Source organism: Amblyraja radiata, chromosome 34 (assembly GCF_010909765.2).
Source record: "Amblyraja radiata isolate CabotCenter1 chromosome 34, sAmbRad1.1.pri, whole genome shotgun sequence".
Classification (NCBI taxonomy): Eukaryota; Metazoa; Chordata; class Chondrichthyes; order Rajiformes; family Rajidae; genus Amblyraja; species Amblyraja radiata.
In genome coordinates, this window is record NC_045989.1 from 21582677 (window position 1) to 21598771 (window position 16095).

At 40.1% G+C, this 16095-nt stretch overlaps 2 protein-coding genes across 5 annotated transcripts in view; one reads left to right on the top strand and one right to left on the bottom strand.

Moving 5' to 3' along the window:
• The window catches only part of fgf7 (fibroblast growth factor 7), a 38423-nt gene extending 30402 nt beyond the window's left edge, over nt 1–8021 (bottom strand). Inside the window, exons 1-2 of one of the 2 annotated variants that reach the window (XM_033050344.1) lie at nt 7770–8021; nt 6559–6774 (exon numbers count right to left, since the gene is read on the bottom strand). In XM_033050344.1, the coding sequence (XP_032906235.1) occupies nt 6559–6774; nt 7770–7812 (259 nt within the window). In that variant the 5' untranslated portion in view covers nt 7813–8021. Of the gene's footprint in view, nt 1–6558; nt 7166–7769 lie in introns of both variants that reach the window. The other variant, XM_033050343.1, reaches the window with a different exon arrangement.
• fam227b (family with sequence similarity 227 member B) overlaps nt 1–16095 on the top strand; it is a 41297-nt gene that overhangs the window by 2162 nt on the left and 23040 nt on the right. Inside the window, exon 1 of one of the 3 annotated variants that reach the window (XM_033050339.1) lies at nt 5131–5301. The exons of 1 other annotated variant lie outside the window; for it this stretch is intronic. In XM_033050339.1, coding sequence (XP_032906230.1) covers nt 5166–5301 — 136 coding nt within the window. In that variant the 5' untranslated portion in view covers nt 5131–5165. Of the gene's footprint in view, nt 1–5130; nt 5302–8077; nt 8300–16095 lie in introns of those variants that run through there. One more of the 3 variants, XM_033050340.1, reaches the window with a different exon arrangement.

Here is a 16095-nt window from a genome sequence, read left to right on the forward strand (position 1 = left end):
GGGATTATTAAACGTTTATCAGAACAAACAAACGTGGGGTATAGGAAGGAACTCCAAATGCTGGTTGATACCACAGATAGACACACAAATCTGGAGTCATTTAGCTGGTCAGCAAATGGAATTTAGCAACTCTGGAGAAAAGGAATAGGTGATGTTTTAACTGTCTGTGGAACTGTCCCAACCCAAAATGTTCCCTATTCCTTTTCTCCAGAGATGCTGCCTGACCCGTTGAGTTACTCCAGCATTCTGTGTCTATCTTCAAACAAACATGAGCTTGGAATAGTATCCCATTCAAATGATGGAGTCCTCAACTTTACCCTCATTCTTCACTACTACAACTTGTAGAAAAACACAGTTTACATTTATGTTATTATGACATGATGGCAAGAAATAAAACACTTTGAAATAATTTGCAGCTAATTTTAAATAATTGGTCCACGCTGTCAGGGGTGGTGGTGGAGGCAGATACTATAGTGGCATAGAAGAGGTTTCTTGATAGGCACATTGATATGGATTATGTGCAGGAAGAGATTTGCTTAACTTGGCATCATGTTCAGTTTAGTTTAGTTTATTGTTATGTGTACCAAGGTAGAGTGAAAAGCTTTTTTGTTGTGTGCTATCCAATCAGTGGAAGGAGTGTACATGGTTACAATCAAGCCGTCAACAGTGTACAGATACTGGATAAAGGGAATAATGTTTAGTGACAGATAAAGACATTATAGATAGTTCAGAATAGATGTTGTGAGCTACAGGGCCGGTTCCTGTGTTGTACTGTTGGCAGACATGCAATTTAGCAAAGGATCTGAAAAGCAGGAAGGGAACAAGAATCATTTTTAGCATCTTTTGCATTGCATTTGTGACTAGTATCCTGCAGCATGAAAACATTGCAAATAGTAGATTTACCAGTTTGAAGATCTTTGGCAATGTTGCACAAGGGAGATTGGCCAAACGAAAGGAGTACATGAGATCCAAGGCAATTTGGCAATTGAAACAAGCTTGGTGATGGGAGGCAGGGAGTGATGGTCGAGGGTTGTGATCGGAAGCCAGTGACCGGTGGTGTACCGCTGAGATTGATGATGGATCTCTTGTGTGTTGTATACCTCAGCATTCTGCCATCAGTATAGTGGGTATGACTGTTATGTTCACAGGTGACATGAAGATCGGCAGTGTTGCGGAGAGAGAGGAAGTGTCTATGTCTACAATATCGATCCGTTGGCCAGATGGACAAAAAACTGGCAGATACAATGTGATCTTTGAAAAGATATTATACTTTGGGTGAGGCAAAACACAATGAATGGTGGGATCTTAGGGAAAGATTCGGGAACGAGAGGATCTTTGTGCGCATGCCAAAAGACCCATATAGACAGCAGCATGGGTAGATACATTGGTTAATAAGGCATATAGAATAATCTTGTTTAGTTGAAGAATAGAATTTATAGGGAGGTTATAGTACAAATATATTAAATATTAATTAGGCTGGGTCAGAATACTGGGTCAAAGCATAGAAGATAATGAACAAAGTACTGGTAAATGGAACTCGATGCCTGAGGTAATGGTGAAGGTAACTTGCCCAATCACCACTGGATTGGACAGGATAGATGCAGGAAAAAAGGTCCCGATATTGGGGGAGTCCAGAACCAGGGGTCACACCGTTTAAGAATAAGGGGTAGGCCATTTAGGACTGAGATGAGGCAAAACTTTTTCACAAAGAGAGTTGTGAGTCTGTGGAATTCTCTGCCACAGAAAGCAGTGGAGGCTTTTCCACAGATGTACTGCTGCAAGTTACAGATCTCATTAAACGTCCAGAGGACTAAGTAGCCTACTTCCTTCCATGCTCCTGTTATTGGAATCATATGTGGATATGTGCTTCATTGTCAATTAAAGATTCATGGAGTCATGGGGCTGTACAGCAAGGAAACAAGCCCTTCAGCCAACCTTGTCCATGCTAACCAGGTTGGCATACTAGACTAGCCCAATTTGCCTGCATTTGGCCCATAGCTCTCTAAACCCTTCCTATCCATATATCTGTCCAAATGAATTTTAAAAGTTGTGATTGTATCTACTTCTATAACTTCCTTGGGCAGCTCATTCCAGACAGTCTACCTTCTGATGAAAAGATTGCCCCTGAGGCCCCACTTAGATCTCACATCTCTCACCTTAAGCCGAAACCCTCTAGTTTTAGAATCCTCTACGCTCAAAAAAAGACTAAGTGTTCACTTTATTCATACCCCTCATGATCTAGTACACTTCAATAAGGTTACCCCTCAGCCTCCTATGTGCCAAAGAAAAACGTTACAGATTTTCCCTTTAACTCAAGCCCACAAACCCAGTTATCATCTTGGTTAATTTCTTCTGCACCCTTTCCAAATTGTACTTGTGCCATAAACACAACAAATCCACCTTTGCTTTCTGTATCAATGCTAAATATCTCCAGTAAATTTGACAAGGACATTATCTTAGATACTGCCTGTCACCTTTGGCACTTGGAACCATGTATTTTATGCAGAGATTCGAACGTAATGATAATATTTACATGCTACACAAACGTGAGGGAAGAACAAATTAGTCCATTGGATATCTATGATTTGTGCATAGGGTAAACCAGGTGAAAAGATTCCTGATTGCTGCTGATTCTCCAGTTGTTATTCACTCCAGCTACATGCAATAACATTTATGAAATGATCCACAAACCAGATTGTGGGATGGGAATTATGGTGTTCACTGCATAGTTATTCATGTTTTAAATAATCTTACAACATTGAAAGTATGTGGCAAGCGCACTATTTTAAAACTAGAAACTCGAACATTATTTTATTAAATTAAAGACATCTGCACTGTTGCATTTGCTTGTGTGTGTGTTTGTTCTTTAGGAATGATTATATCGTGCACTCATTGTTGATATTGCTGTTGCTTGATTAATATCTCGCTGTCCTGAAAATAGAAATAATGTCAAGGAGCTTAGTAATTGCCCTGCTATTGCACATTTATCCTAACCAAGAAGCACAAATAAGACCCGTGTATTTTGCTGATTTTCTGCCCCCCTCCCACCCAGACGCAGTGATAGACTTTCTAAGTTATTGTCCATGGGTAGGAATTCCTTGCCAATGTGGTCATCTTGTATGTTCAGACAGTTAATGAAGCCAACTTATTTTACCACAGGGCCAATCCAGTTCTCGCACAATGCCAGAAATATATGCTTTCCAGAAGAAGTCACACGATAACAATCAGATGGTGAACTTTGGATGATTTTCTCTCTGCTTAGCTTAAGTTCTGAAGCTAATTCTAACAACCCAATCATGGAGCTGGCTGGGATTAGTTCACTGAGTGTACACGACTGATCTAATAATTAAGGACCTCCTGATCTATTTACCTTGGTGTAGTATTAAATGACAGTATTACCTGATGGGGCGAGAAAAGGAACGCTCACAATGAATATGAAGAGATACTTGCATTCATTGCCATTCAGAGCGGGTAAAACAATGTGACAAATTGATTAAACCAGTTACATGGATTGCTCGCCAGTCTCCAGCTGCCCCTCCACACTGCCCATGGATCACCCGTTCTTCCTAGTTCTGTACTATCCCACTTTTGCATCCACTCCCTACATACCAGGGGCAATTTTACAGAGGCCAATTAACCTGCAAACCCGCACATCTTCCGGATGTGGGAAGAAACCGGAGCATCCAAAAGAAGCCCACTTGGTCACAGGGGAAACGTGCAAACTCCACACAGACAGCAACTGAGGTTAGGATCGAACCTGAGTCTCTGGTGCTGTGAGGCAGCAGCAGCTGTGGCTCGGTTAAAGAGGCAGAATACAGACCACAAACATGGTTCAGATTTATATTGTTCAAGAAGGAACTGCAGATGCTGGAAGATCGAAGGTACACAAAAATGCTGGAGAAACTCAGCGGGTGCAACAGCATCTATGGAGCGAAGGAAATGGGCGACGTTTTGGGCCGAAACCCTTCAGACTGATGGGGGGTGGGGGTGGGGGGGGGAGAAGGAAGGAAAAAGGGAGGAGGAGGAGTCCGAGGGTGGGAGGATGGGAGGAGACAGCTCGAGGGTTAATGAAGGGGAGGAGACAGCAAGGGCTAGCAAAACTGGGAGAATTCAACGTTCATGCCATCCGGACGCAAGCAACCCAGGCGGAATATGAGGTGCTGTTCCTCCAATTTCCGGTGTTGCTCACTCTGGCAATGGAGGAGACCCAGGACAGAGAGGTCGGATTGGGAATGTGAGGGGGAGTTGAAGTGCTGAGCCACCGGGAGTTCAGGTAGGTTATTGCGGACTGATAGGAGGTACCTTGGAGGAACAGCACCTCATATTCCGCCTGGGTTGCTTGCGTCCGGATGGCATGAACGTTGAATTCTCCCAGTTTTGCTAGCCCTTGCTGTCTCCTCCCCTTCATTAACCCTCGAGCTGTCTCCTCCCATCCCCCCGCCCTCGGGCTCCTCCTCCTCCCTTTTTCCTTCCTTCTCCCCCCCCCCCCCACCCCCCATCAGTCTGAAGAAGGCTTTCGGCCCGAAACGTCGCCCATTTCCTTCGCTCCATAGATGCTGCTGCACCTGCTGAGTTTCTCCAGCATTTTTGTGTACCTTCAGATTTATATTGTTGACTCTTTTCAAGATATCTGGCGTTGCACCCCTTAATTTTAGCTTGACTTGAAACTAGAGTTAAACCATTGATTTTTTTTGTGCACTCGGAGCACTTTGTTCATAGCTCATAAGTTCTAGGAGCAGAATTAGGCCATTCGGCCCTTCAAGTCTACTCCTCCATTCAATCGTGGCTGATCTATCTTTCCCTCTCAACCACCTTCTCCTGACTTTGCGCCATAACCCCTGACACCCGTACTAATCAAGAATCAGCAATACTTTGCTGTCACAATAAAGCAAGAAAAAAGAGGATTTTCACTGAAATTAAACTCTCTGTGACAATTGATAATTTTGAGCTGACTGCACTTGGCTAAGATTTGTGGGGTTTTTTTTAAAGTTGCAGTTCATTACAGGTTTAACTTTCCGTGTCTTCAGTCAATGAGTGGAGGAAATAAGCAGCCGAGGAAAAAGGGTTTCCTTACTTCCTGTACTCATGTGTGTCTCCTGGTGGGTTGCTTAAGGAACTGTTGATATTCTTCGCAACTTTAAACCCAGAGTGTTCAAGCCAGCCAGATGCACAGGGCAGGCTGGCGAGACGGAAAATTACATGATAAAGGATTATGTAGCGTTGTGGACCAACATAAGCTGTCCTTTTGTGGAGCAGACGTGCAAGTGACGCAGATTGATAAGTTTATTTGTCAGAATCCAGGTTGCAATTATCTTATAAAAAATAATTTCTTATAAAAATATAAGATTTTGTTGTTTTACATTTTGACCTAAAAATGGGGAATTTGGGCTGTCTTTACTTTATTTTTTCCTTTTTATTTTCATTTTTAATTTCATCTTTATACACCAACACTGTCAGTTTTTTGGGGCAAATGCGTTATTTTTTACCATTTAATTTGTTGCTTTACTTTAACATTTTGTATTATTCTGTTAATATAGTATCCTCATTGATTAAATGTTAATGGACAAACTATACAACATTTTTATTTAACTACATGATATTGTTCATTATTTAGTTTCATTTAAGTAATGCATTTGACTTGTTTCTCCATTAAGAAACTCCATTGTGAGTTTATAAGCTATTGCATTATACTTGCAATTTCTACAGCTGTTAAAGCCATAACTGTGTTTTTGAGCAATCACACCTCCACTTTATTGCACATTGCAATCATAATCCCTGTTTATCTTTTATGGCATTGTTTCAAAATGCTGTAAAACCATAAATAATATTCCTGAAATTGGTTCCTTATTGAAAAAATTGAGGTCATTCTAAACTTGGTTCTCTTGTTAGCTCTTCAGAAATCAAACCTTGTTAACCATCCTTAGACAGTACTAGAATAATGTTCAGGTATAAATGTAATGTTATTTCAAGCAGATCCAGACTTCAAACAACCGTCTCTGAATGTGCGTAAAATCACAATACGTTAAAAAGGAATGTATTTGGAATAACAAATACATGTCGCTTTAAATATTTTTCAGCCATATAGATATAATAAATTGCTGTGTAAATTGTTTTAATATCCCCACTAAAGAAATCTAGCATTAACAACAGTACAAGCTGATGCAAAAGGCAATTTCACCAAAACCCACTTTCCCGGTAATTTACTTTTCAAATGTCTACTCACATGAAAAGCAGATAACTCTAATGATTTTTACTTCAGTCTAAAGTGTTATCTGATATCTCTGTTTCTTGTCAGTTTGAATAAAAGGGATAATTTCTGCAAACGTTTACCAGCTGTCAACTAATACATTTACAGAACTAAAATATGATGGTTACGTATCGCTGAGAGCTACACATTTAACAAAAAACCAGCACCAGATGTTTCAAACTCGCATAAATGATTTTGGATAGACACTCAATTTGCTTTGTAAAACCTAGTAAACTTGAAATTATGCACTCATTTGATTTGTTAAACCCCTTTAATCTGTATCTTTCCAAGCTAATTAAAGTATTACTTACAGTAATTGCAGCTGGGATTAACCGTGCCTTTGATTTTGCCCTTTTTATCAATCCTCAGATAAAACTGTGTCCGACAGAAAAGTTTTCGTATTCTTACATCTCCACCTTCCATGTAATCGTAACTTCTGGTGTGCCGCTCAGGACTGGTGGAACAGTTCACGCTTGCAGCTAGTTGTTCTGGAGCCATGTCATTGCAAGCGATAGACACATTCCCTGCTAGGAGGACACAATGAAAGTATAGTTTGTACAACAAAGTTGGCAGGATCCATATCTGCATCCATTTGCGCATTATAGTGCACTGCTCCGGGTTCTCTTGAGCGACATGCTGCAATTTAAATGACAAATCGGATGAATGTTGCTAGTTTGGGGTCCCAGCTTCTGCCTGGATTCCGTGACCTTGGATCTCTTTTATTTGTGGCACTAGCAAGTTAGAATGTGTTTAAGCTTTCCTGAGAAAGTTTATGATGCTGAGCCAGAGTTTCTTCAGAGAAGTGATGCACTGTCAATTTTCACTATAAACAGTTCAGTTTGTAGTACTCTGGAATGTCTTGATCCTCTTTGCTATTAGAATTTTCCTCTTGTACAGAGAGTTTTGACGATAGTAAAGCTGCAAGCAGAAGTATCACTTAACTTTAACAAGCCATTACAGTCAGCTGTTACAAATAAATTACAACCATGGCAACATGCTTGGAGGTGTATACCAATTTTTTTTTAAGTTCTAGTTAGTTGCCAGTTTTCACTTTTAAAAATAATGTAAAACCCAAAACTAGAAAAGATAACTTGCTTTTCCAAATGTTGCTGTGTGCTACGATATTAATCTTTTATCTGTAATTTAAAAAGTGTGATATTTGCAGCATGGAATATGTTCTACATTACTATTCCACTGCTGTTTCAACTGCTCGGCTAAACCCTGTTGCTTATTCAATCCTCCCGGCTTCTGTACACTTGTCATCTTGCATGCATTCATTCAAAAGTAATCACAACATATTTTATGTGGTAAAAATCAAATGCTTTCCATGGAATTCTCTCATGTTTCCTAAACACAATTCATGTTTCGCTGTATCAACTGGCTGTAAGCATTCACAACTACCTCAATGTCAATCCACATGTTTAACCTAAGTCAGTCTAATGCAAAAAAAAAAAAAAATTCCCTTGGCAAAATAGTTTTGTAGAAATAAATGCAATACTGTACAATTTCTGATAAAACTTACTTTTGTGTACGTTGAAGACAGACTGTGCACAGAAACAATCCATTGTTTTCCCCTCTTCACATCATCAGCTTGTGTGTCATTGTGGACTATATCCCAGCTCAGGAAGATTCCAGCTGAATCATAATTGTTTCCATAAATCAAGTGTTAACACGAGAGGGGTTTTCTGGGCATCATCAGCCTGTTGTTGTGCAGTTCTGTTCAATAAATGCCTTTCCCTGACCTCACTTGGAAGTAATTAGATCTTAGCCAGTCAGCTGTCAGTTGGCAACACGAACAAAGGAGAAGTGAGGTTTCCTTTGTCAGATGTCCACATGGTCATCTGAGGGAGCTATGAACTCGGAGAGGGCTTTCTCATTTCCACACCATGTCTCCTTTCTTTATTCTCTGCTCTGTAATTCCATTCTGCTACAATCATGGGAGTAATAACGTGCCGTTCTCCACCACACATATTCCCAGCTAGGGAAAACAAACCATTCATTTTCCCTTCATATTCATTGTGCTTTCCGGAACTATACATTCAGCCACTGAAGGTAATTGAGTGGCTTCTGTTATGTATAAAATTTAACGTGCTAAAGCAACTGAAAATCTTCATGTGGTCTATTATTGGTATGTTAAATTTAAAATATTTCCCTCTATCAAGTAAGATAGCAGCTGGACAGATTATACTATCTAGTTTTTTCTATTCAAAACTCTGAATGTTACATATTTCTTCTTGCGTATAGCGTGCGCAGCCTAAAGTTGTAGGACAACTTGTTCTGTTTGATCTTCTGTTTGTGCACGCCTGGTCGATTGCAATCGTCAAAACAGGGTGAATGTTGCAATCTCCCACCTCAATGTTTCATACGATGCCTACTGGCATATTGCCCTGTGGAGGTTTCTACTTGAGGCACTGCGGGGAAAAGATTTGCTTGCTCTCGTGCTCCAAATCTTTTTGAAGTTGCGTAGTTATTATACCTTTTGGATTGATCTCGCAAATTGAGGGACACTTCAATTAGAGTGGCAATCAATTATCTCAACTCTTTGATTATAAGGAACATCTCTTATCACAGTCCATTAAGGCAATGGTTTTATGAATATGCCAACCAATAACTCATAAATGCTGTTGCCGTGAATGAGTTATGCGCTTTCATATAAAGGAAGAGTTCCTGGACTTATTAATTGGGCTGAAATATTATGGATATGTGGTTCCAGGTAGGATCAGATGTATCTGAAAATTAATTGAAAGCCATGATAAGTTAGTGTTATTTTCTACATGCATATAATTAACAATCAACCTTGTACAATAACATCTTCCTTCATCCCCTGCACATTTAATCTAATTAGTACAGTTTTTTTTAAATAGCCACCATATTTTAGATCTAGTAAAACAGGTTGGTGAGCTATTAAAAAAAGCTGATGATAAAAGTATATATTTTATGGAGCTGTAAAAACAAAGTTTCCATCAGAGTAGCACATGTTTTTATTTTGATTATATTTCATCACTTGACACATGCAAAACTTTCCTATTATAAATTTATTTTCATATGCTTCCCTCTGTGAAAGAACTACGAGTTAAGAGCCTGACAAACATCCTACCAGTCCATAAATGTTTCTAGAGCTACCGTCATGAACTACTTGAAGGTAGCACTTGGCATGTGCAAAGTGACCCACATCCTGATGCATTTTTCTTTTCTTTCCCCGACACATTTTCTCCCCTTTTTCTCTGGGCAACTCAACCCAGTAAATTTCCCTCTAGACACTGTGTATCTATCATACATCACTTGCCTCTCTTCTTTTCAAATAGTTTCATAGTAGGGCAACTAAGTTGATGAACAATCATCAGCCTACAATATTACCTTTGGATTACCAAAGCCTCTCAAAATTGTAAATACTTTTTAACCTACTTGCTTGCAGTCATGATACAAGTAGTTAAGTAATGGTATTTGCCTTGCATTTTGCCACTCGACCAATATTTCCAGTCATAAATCCAGATTTTCACATTCGGCTTGTTGTCTGTGAGTACATTTTTGAACTCCCTCACTATCAACCAGGCCAAACAATGAAAAGTGCACAAGTATCTCACATTTGGTAAGAAAGATTACGTCGAAAACAGCAACTGTTAAGATCTTGAATTTTGTTTACCTGTAAAAGAAGTTTGATTGAAGCTCATTGAAATGTCATTAGTTTTCAACGACGAGAAATTATCTGAGAATAAGAGAAAACGATCTAAATGTCTTTTAACTAACCTAACCTTCACTAAACTAACCTTGGTTGTGGGAAACTCAATGGTCACTTACACTAACCTGCTCTAATCAAGAAAAAGCACCATTGATATATTAAAGGCAAATCATGTCTAGATTGAGTTTTGTGATGAGGCAATAGAGAGAATGAATTAAATGGACATAAACAAAATCAAATCTAATGGACTATGAGGGGAAATGGTGGTATAGATGTGACAGGATGTGCAACAGTTTAAGACAGGAACTGGGAGATGGTGAACAATTATTTCTTAGATTGAAGTAATCTGTTCCCGACTGTTCAATGCTCAGAAACTATTTTGCTTGATGTATGCTACTGACTTCAGCCTGCATTTACAGATCTCTATTTTATAATTTCCAAATGATACAGAACTTGGAAAAGAACAATAAGGAGGTTAGTGATATACCTCCAAAAAAAAACCAAAAGCAAGCAAGTATAATGACCATAAAATGCAGATGAAAGTTACTGCAGTGGGAAGTTAATGTTGTGATTTGCAAAGTAATATTAATGCGCTAGGAGGAACAAGGGGAGTCAATAAACCAAGTGAGTGTGTGGATATCTTTGAATGTGGTAGACAGTCAGAATCTTTTCTCCAGGGTGGAAGTGTTATAGTCTAGGGTGTAGCTTTAGGGTGAGATGGGAAAAGTTTAAAGGAGATGTGCAGGGCAAGTTTTTTTACAGCCCAGTATGTGCTGCCAGGGTTGGGGGTGGAAGAAGATATGGTAGCTACATTTAAGAGGCTTTTAGAAGGTCCTTAGGGAATTGGAGAGGAGATTAATTTAACTATGCATCATGTTTGACATGGACATGATGGGCCGAAGGGCCTGTTCCTGTGCTGTACTGTTCTATGTGCCAAATATCTTTAAGGAAGAATCTTCTGCGGCAGAAAGCTTGAGAAAGTTAAAATAACTCATGATAAACTTGACTTTATAAATAAAGGCATAGTCCATAAAAGTAAGGAATCACATTGAACCTTTAAAGGCATTAGTCCAGCTTTGCTGTTGTAATGTTCAGCATTGTGTTCAGTTCTGGGCGTTGCACTTCAGATGGAACGTGAAGTACTTTGAGTCTAGGTTTAATGGTTCTTGGATTGAAGGACATGAGCTAAGAGGAGAGATTGGGCAAGCTGAAGTGGTTCATCATCGAATAGAAAAGGATGAAAGTTGATTTGCTGTTTAAAATTATGAAAGGTTGTGGGTGGAAGGAAATAGAACATTCAAATTGTGATCAGAAGTCGGTAGTTAGTAGTTATTTGATGAATACACAAATGCTCCGTTCGGTTGGTAAGTTCTGAATTTAAAAAGTAGTCTATGTTCACTTATCTCCCATCCCTGAGTCCGATATTTCCCTTCTATCCTGGATTCCAGTACGCTTTCACCGAAACCTTGCCTATTTCCTGCGCTCCATAGATGCTGCTGCACCCGCTGAGTTTCTCCAGCATTTTTGTGTAACCTGCTTGATTGTTACCCCATGCATCAACAGGAAGGTACATCCCCTCTCATGCCTAGGACATGATGACTGCATTGTCCATGAAATAAAACATTTCAGTTACTTGCCTGGCCTATTGCAAGAGCAACTCCCAAAATACATCTCCTCTACCACTAAGAAGAACAAGGGTTTCAGGCACTAGGGAATACCATCATCTGTATGTTCGGTAGCGAATTCTGAATTGGAAATATCACCATTCCTTTTTGTCACTCTCTTTCCAACAACATACCCTCTCCAGAAGCAAGGCAGTAGCTCAGAGTGACTACCACCTTCTAACGGACAATTAGAAATAAGCTGTGAAGTTTGTCTTGCCAGTAACACTCAGAACAGCAAAAAAAATGAAATAGTACATCAGAGCAGGAAACCCAATGTCTGACTACATTATTAACATGTTTGATCCGTTTGTATTTCTGATCAATGGTGACTTCCAAGATGTTGATGAAGGTGGAGTCAGCAATGATAATGCCATTGGATATCAAGTGTAGTCAGATCCTTTCTTGTTGGAACCACAAATAATATAGGCCATTTTTCAGCTTGTGGTTGGATTATGGTGTAGGCATTTAAGCCTGGGCTGCATCATCATCTTTGGAGTTGTAAATGGGGTTGAAATTATGTCGTCATTGGTGCGTCTTCACTTCTGATGGAAATGGAAACAATGTAATTAATGATGCAGTAGTAGTTGGTTGTGCCCGGGACACTTCAGAGATGGGAACAACTCTCAACAAAGATGGGAACAACTTCAGAGATGACCCGCTGATTGACCCGACAAAGCATCCTCCCTTGACACCCATTGATTTTAATTTTATTAGTGCGCCTTGTTGCCATATACTGTTAAATTCTGCCGTGTTGTCAAGGGGGTGTGACTCTGACTTCATTACTGGAGATTAGCTCTTGAGACTAAGGCTGGGGTGAGATCTGGGGTCACGTTGTCCTGGTGAAACACAAACTGAGCGCCGTAACAGATTTGCCGAGCACTTGAGCTTGATCTGCCAAAGCCTACTGGATCCCCCATCTTAACGTTCCCATGCCGACCATTTTGTGCAGGGCCTCTTACTGCCAGAGTGTGGTCACATACAAACTGGAGGAACAGCACCTCATATCCCACTTGAGTAGCTTGCAACCGAATGGTATGAGCTGAATTCTCTAATTTTAGGTAACATCTCACCCCATTCTTTCTCGTCTCTTCCCTTCTCCCTGACCCTGATGCACAACAATTCTCCATTGATCCCACTTCCCCACCCGTTCAATCCCTCCTTCCACCAATATCCCTCCCTCCAGTTTACATTTCACTGCTGTAGACATAATCCCAAACTTTCAGACCTCTTCCCTCCTTCTCAACACCTTTGTTGTGTTCTTTAGCCCACTTTTGTCAGCATTATGTCTCCTATCTATCTCTTGCTTTTGTCCACCCATCTGATAATCAAAACCTTATACCCAACGATCACTTGTCCCACCCCCCAGCTCTTTTCCAACTCTCCCTCCCCACCACACTCAGCCTGAAGAAGGGTCCTGACCCGAACCATTGTCTGTGCATGACCTCCAGAGATTCTGCCTGACCCAGTGTATTACTCCAGCACTTTGTGTTCTACCGTAATGGATTAGATACTTTCCAACTCCAGATTGCAAAACTGGCTGGAAGAGGTATTGGCACCACTTCTGAACACAGAACATTTCAGTTACATCAACCCTTGTACATAACACGATGGAATTCATGTCTTTGACTTTACTTTGATTTAGAGATAAGGCATAGGTAGAAACAGGCCCTTCGGCCCACGGGTCTGTGCCGACCAGCAATCAGTAGCGGTATCCTATACACACTAGTGACAATTGATAATTTACAGAAGCCAATTAACCTACAAATCTGTATGTCTTTGGAATGTGGGAGGAAAGCGGAGCACCCGGAGAAAACCCACAGGGAGAACGTACAAACTCCGTACAGACAGCACCAGTAGTCAGGAACGAACCCGGATCTCTGGTGCTGTGAGGCAGCAACTCTATCACTGTGCCACTGTGCTACCCATGGTCACGCTTAGGATTTGGGGTTATCTGCATTAGTATGGCGGTTATCGATTTATTGTTTGTTTATTTATTTGAGTGTATTGTGTTTATAGGCCTGTTATTCTGCTGCACCCAGTTGAAATATTTTACTGCCTACTATATCGAGTTTACAAACGGTTTTGTTCCCTCTCTATTCCTGAGAAGCGGAACATCATGCCAGGATTCTCAATGGCGCAATCACCAGTGCAATGGAAATGTTTAGCAACAATAAATTAATTGGGAAGATTATGACTCATTATGGCAAGTTGCACTCCGATCAAGTGCAGTTCAATAAACCTACTAGTAGACATCGTGTCACATTCTTCTCTGATTTCAGATTTTACTAAAACTTGGTGTGACAACTGTACCAGAATATTTTCTCAAGCATGTGGTGAGGTGGTATGGTATGGGAGGCAAAGATAGGGTAGACAGTCAGAACTTATTTCCCAGGGTAAAAATGCCCAACACTAGAGGGCATAGCTATAAGGCGAGAGGGGGGAAATTCAATGGAGATGTGCAGGGCAAGTACTTTTTTTATACAGTGTGGTGGGGGCCTGGAACACATTGCCAGTGGTGGTGGTGGTGGGGGCAGACACAATAGTGACATTTAAGAGGCTTTTAGGTATATGGAAGGGAATAGAAAAACATGAATGATGTACAAGCAGATGAGATCAGTTTTACCTGGCATCATGTCCAGCACAAAGATTGTGGGCCGAAGGGCCTGTTCCCGATGCTTTACTGTTCCATGTGTAATCCTTGCTCCTGGTTGCAGTGTCTGTCATCAATGTATGCCAAGGTTATTTGCATATTAAGGACACAAAGTGGATGTGGCAGCATCTCTGGAGAACATGGATAGGTGACGCTTTGGGTCGGGACCTTCCTTAGTATTTGCATACAGTTGTTGATTCTTATTGGTTAAAATTCAAAAATATTAAACAATTTGGTTACATGATAAACAAGAGCTTCCTTGCAGAAATCAATTATATTTGTTTAATTCAGGAGAAGGTCCAACTTAACTAATAATGATATAAAAGATGGACTAGTCATTTAATATAAATTAGTTTCAAATTTGAGGATAATGAATTAGAAGCAAGACTGGATGTGTAGTATTTGGATGATTATCTGTAGGTATTCCTACTACTTAATTGTTTTTGTTAGTAGAGCAAGTGCATTTGTGAAATGCTGCTGAGAGACCTGGGTGAGTAACGGCAGTGCATTTTTGTTGATTCACATTACCGTTGCAATGAAGGAAGGAGTGAATGTTTTGTGTGGTGGATGGCGTACCAATCAAGTATGTACCATTCAAACAGATGGAATTGCTTTCTAGTGATCCTGACCTCTGGCCTTGTCTGTGTTGAGCTGTGTTGTCTGTGTTGAGCTAGCACATTTTCTCTGTGATTTTGTGAGTTGCCTCCCACGTCTCAAAGACCTACAGGTTCGTAGGTTAATGGGCCTCTGTAATTTGCCCCAAGTGTGTAGGGAGTGGATGCAATATTGGGAAAACATAGAACAGAAATGATTGTTGTTCAGCGTGGGGAGGTGGGCCTTAAGGCCTGTTTCCATGCTGTACCCCTTCAATAAAAACTACTAACCTGCTCTTTTAGCCTCAGTGTCCATTGCCTGGTCCAGTTAATGTTCATGGTGAAAAATGAATCCCAGGGACTTGATAATGGTAGCGGCGTTAGACTGTTTCATGCTGGAGGAGGTCTTGCCCCAGCACTTCAGAAGCATAGACATTATGTACCACCCATAGCCCATGCCTGAATGTTGTTTGGATCTTGTTTCATGCTTCACTTTGCAAGGAGTTGCAACTTGACATAGATCAATATGATCATTATGCAAATGTCCCCCACCTCTAACCTAATAATTATAAAATCCATGTAACTGATTTAATTTTAATTTGCTGCATTTTTTGAATATCCTCTTCCAGCATTGGGAAATTGTAGTCGGTCAACTTCTCCGTTTTGTTTTTACCTTAAATGTTTATTAGTTTAAAATATGCCAAGTGTTGGCACATCAAACATATTTCATAGGAAGAAAACACTAAATAATAAGTGATTAAAGTTTACAGTAGCTGAGGAATTTTGGAGCCTCGGGCACCATGACCCCCCGTGTGAGTCAGCCTAATTATTTTCCCCCTTATATACAACAAATGTAATTACTGACAAAAACAAAAGAATAGCACATTTTAAAATGGTTTAATCAATACAAAATAATACATCTGACAATTGACTGCTTGTTGTTGCAATTTCTCTACATTTTTTTAACTCTGAGTAAGTCTTTTTATCTTATTGTAAATTAGATGCCAGTGAAACAGCTGTAAAAATGCCTACTGTGGTTGAGTTTAAACTCTTGATGTGACAAACTCCATGTAAAGTTCCAATGTGGGTGTCAAAGACACACAACCTGCATCTTCCTTGTGACTGGTGCATTCAAACGCATACAATTCTCAATGTTTGAAGTGATTTGGCAAATGATAATGTGATACTATTCTATGTTTGAAATCATTTGAAGTCATTCCTAATGGAGCACCCAGTGGGAGAGCATGCAAACTCCATACAAA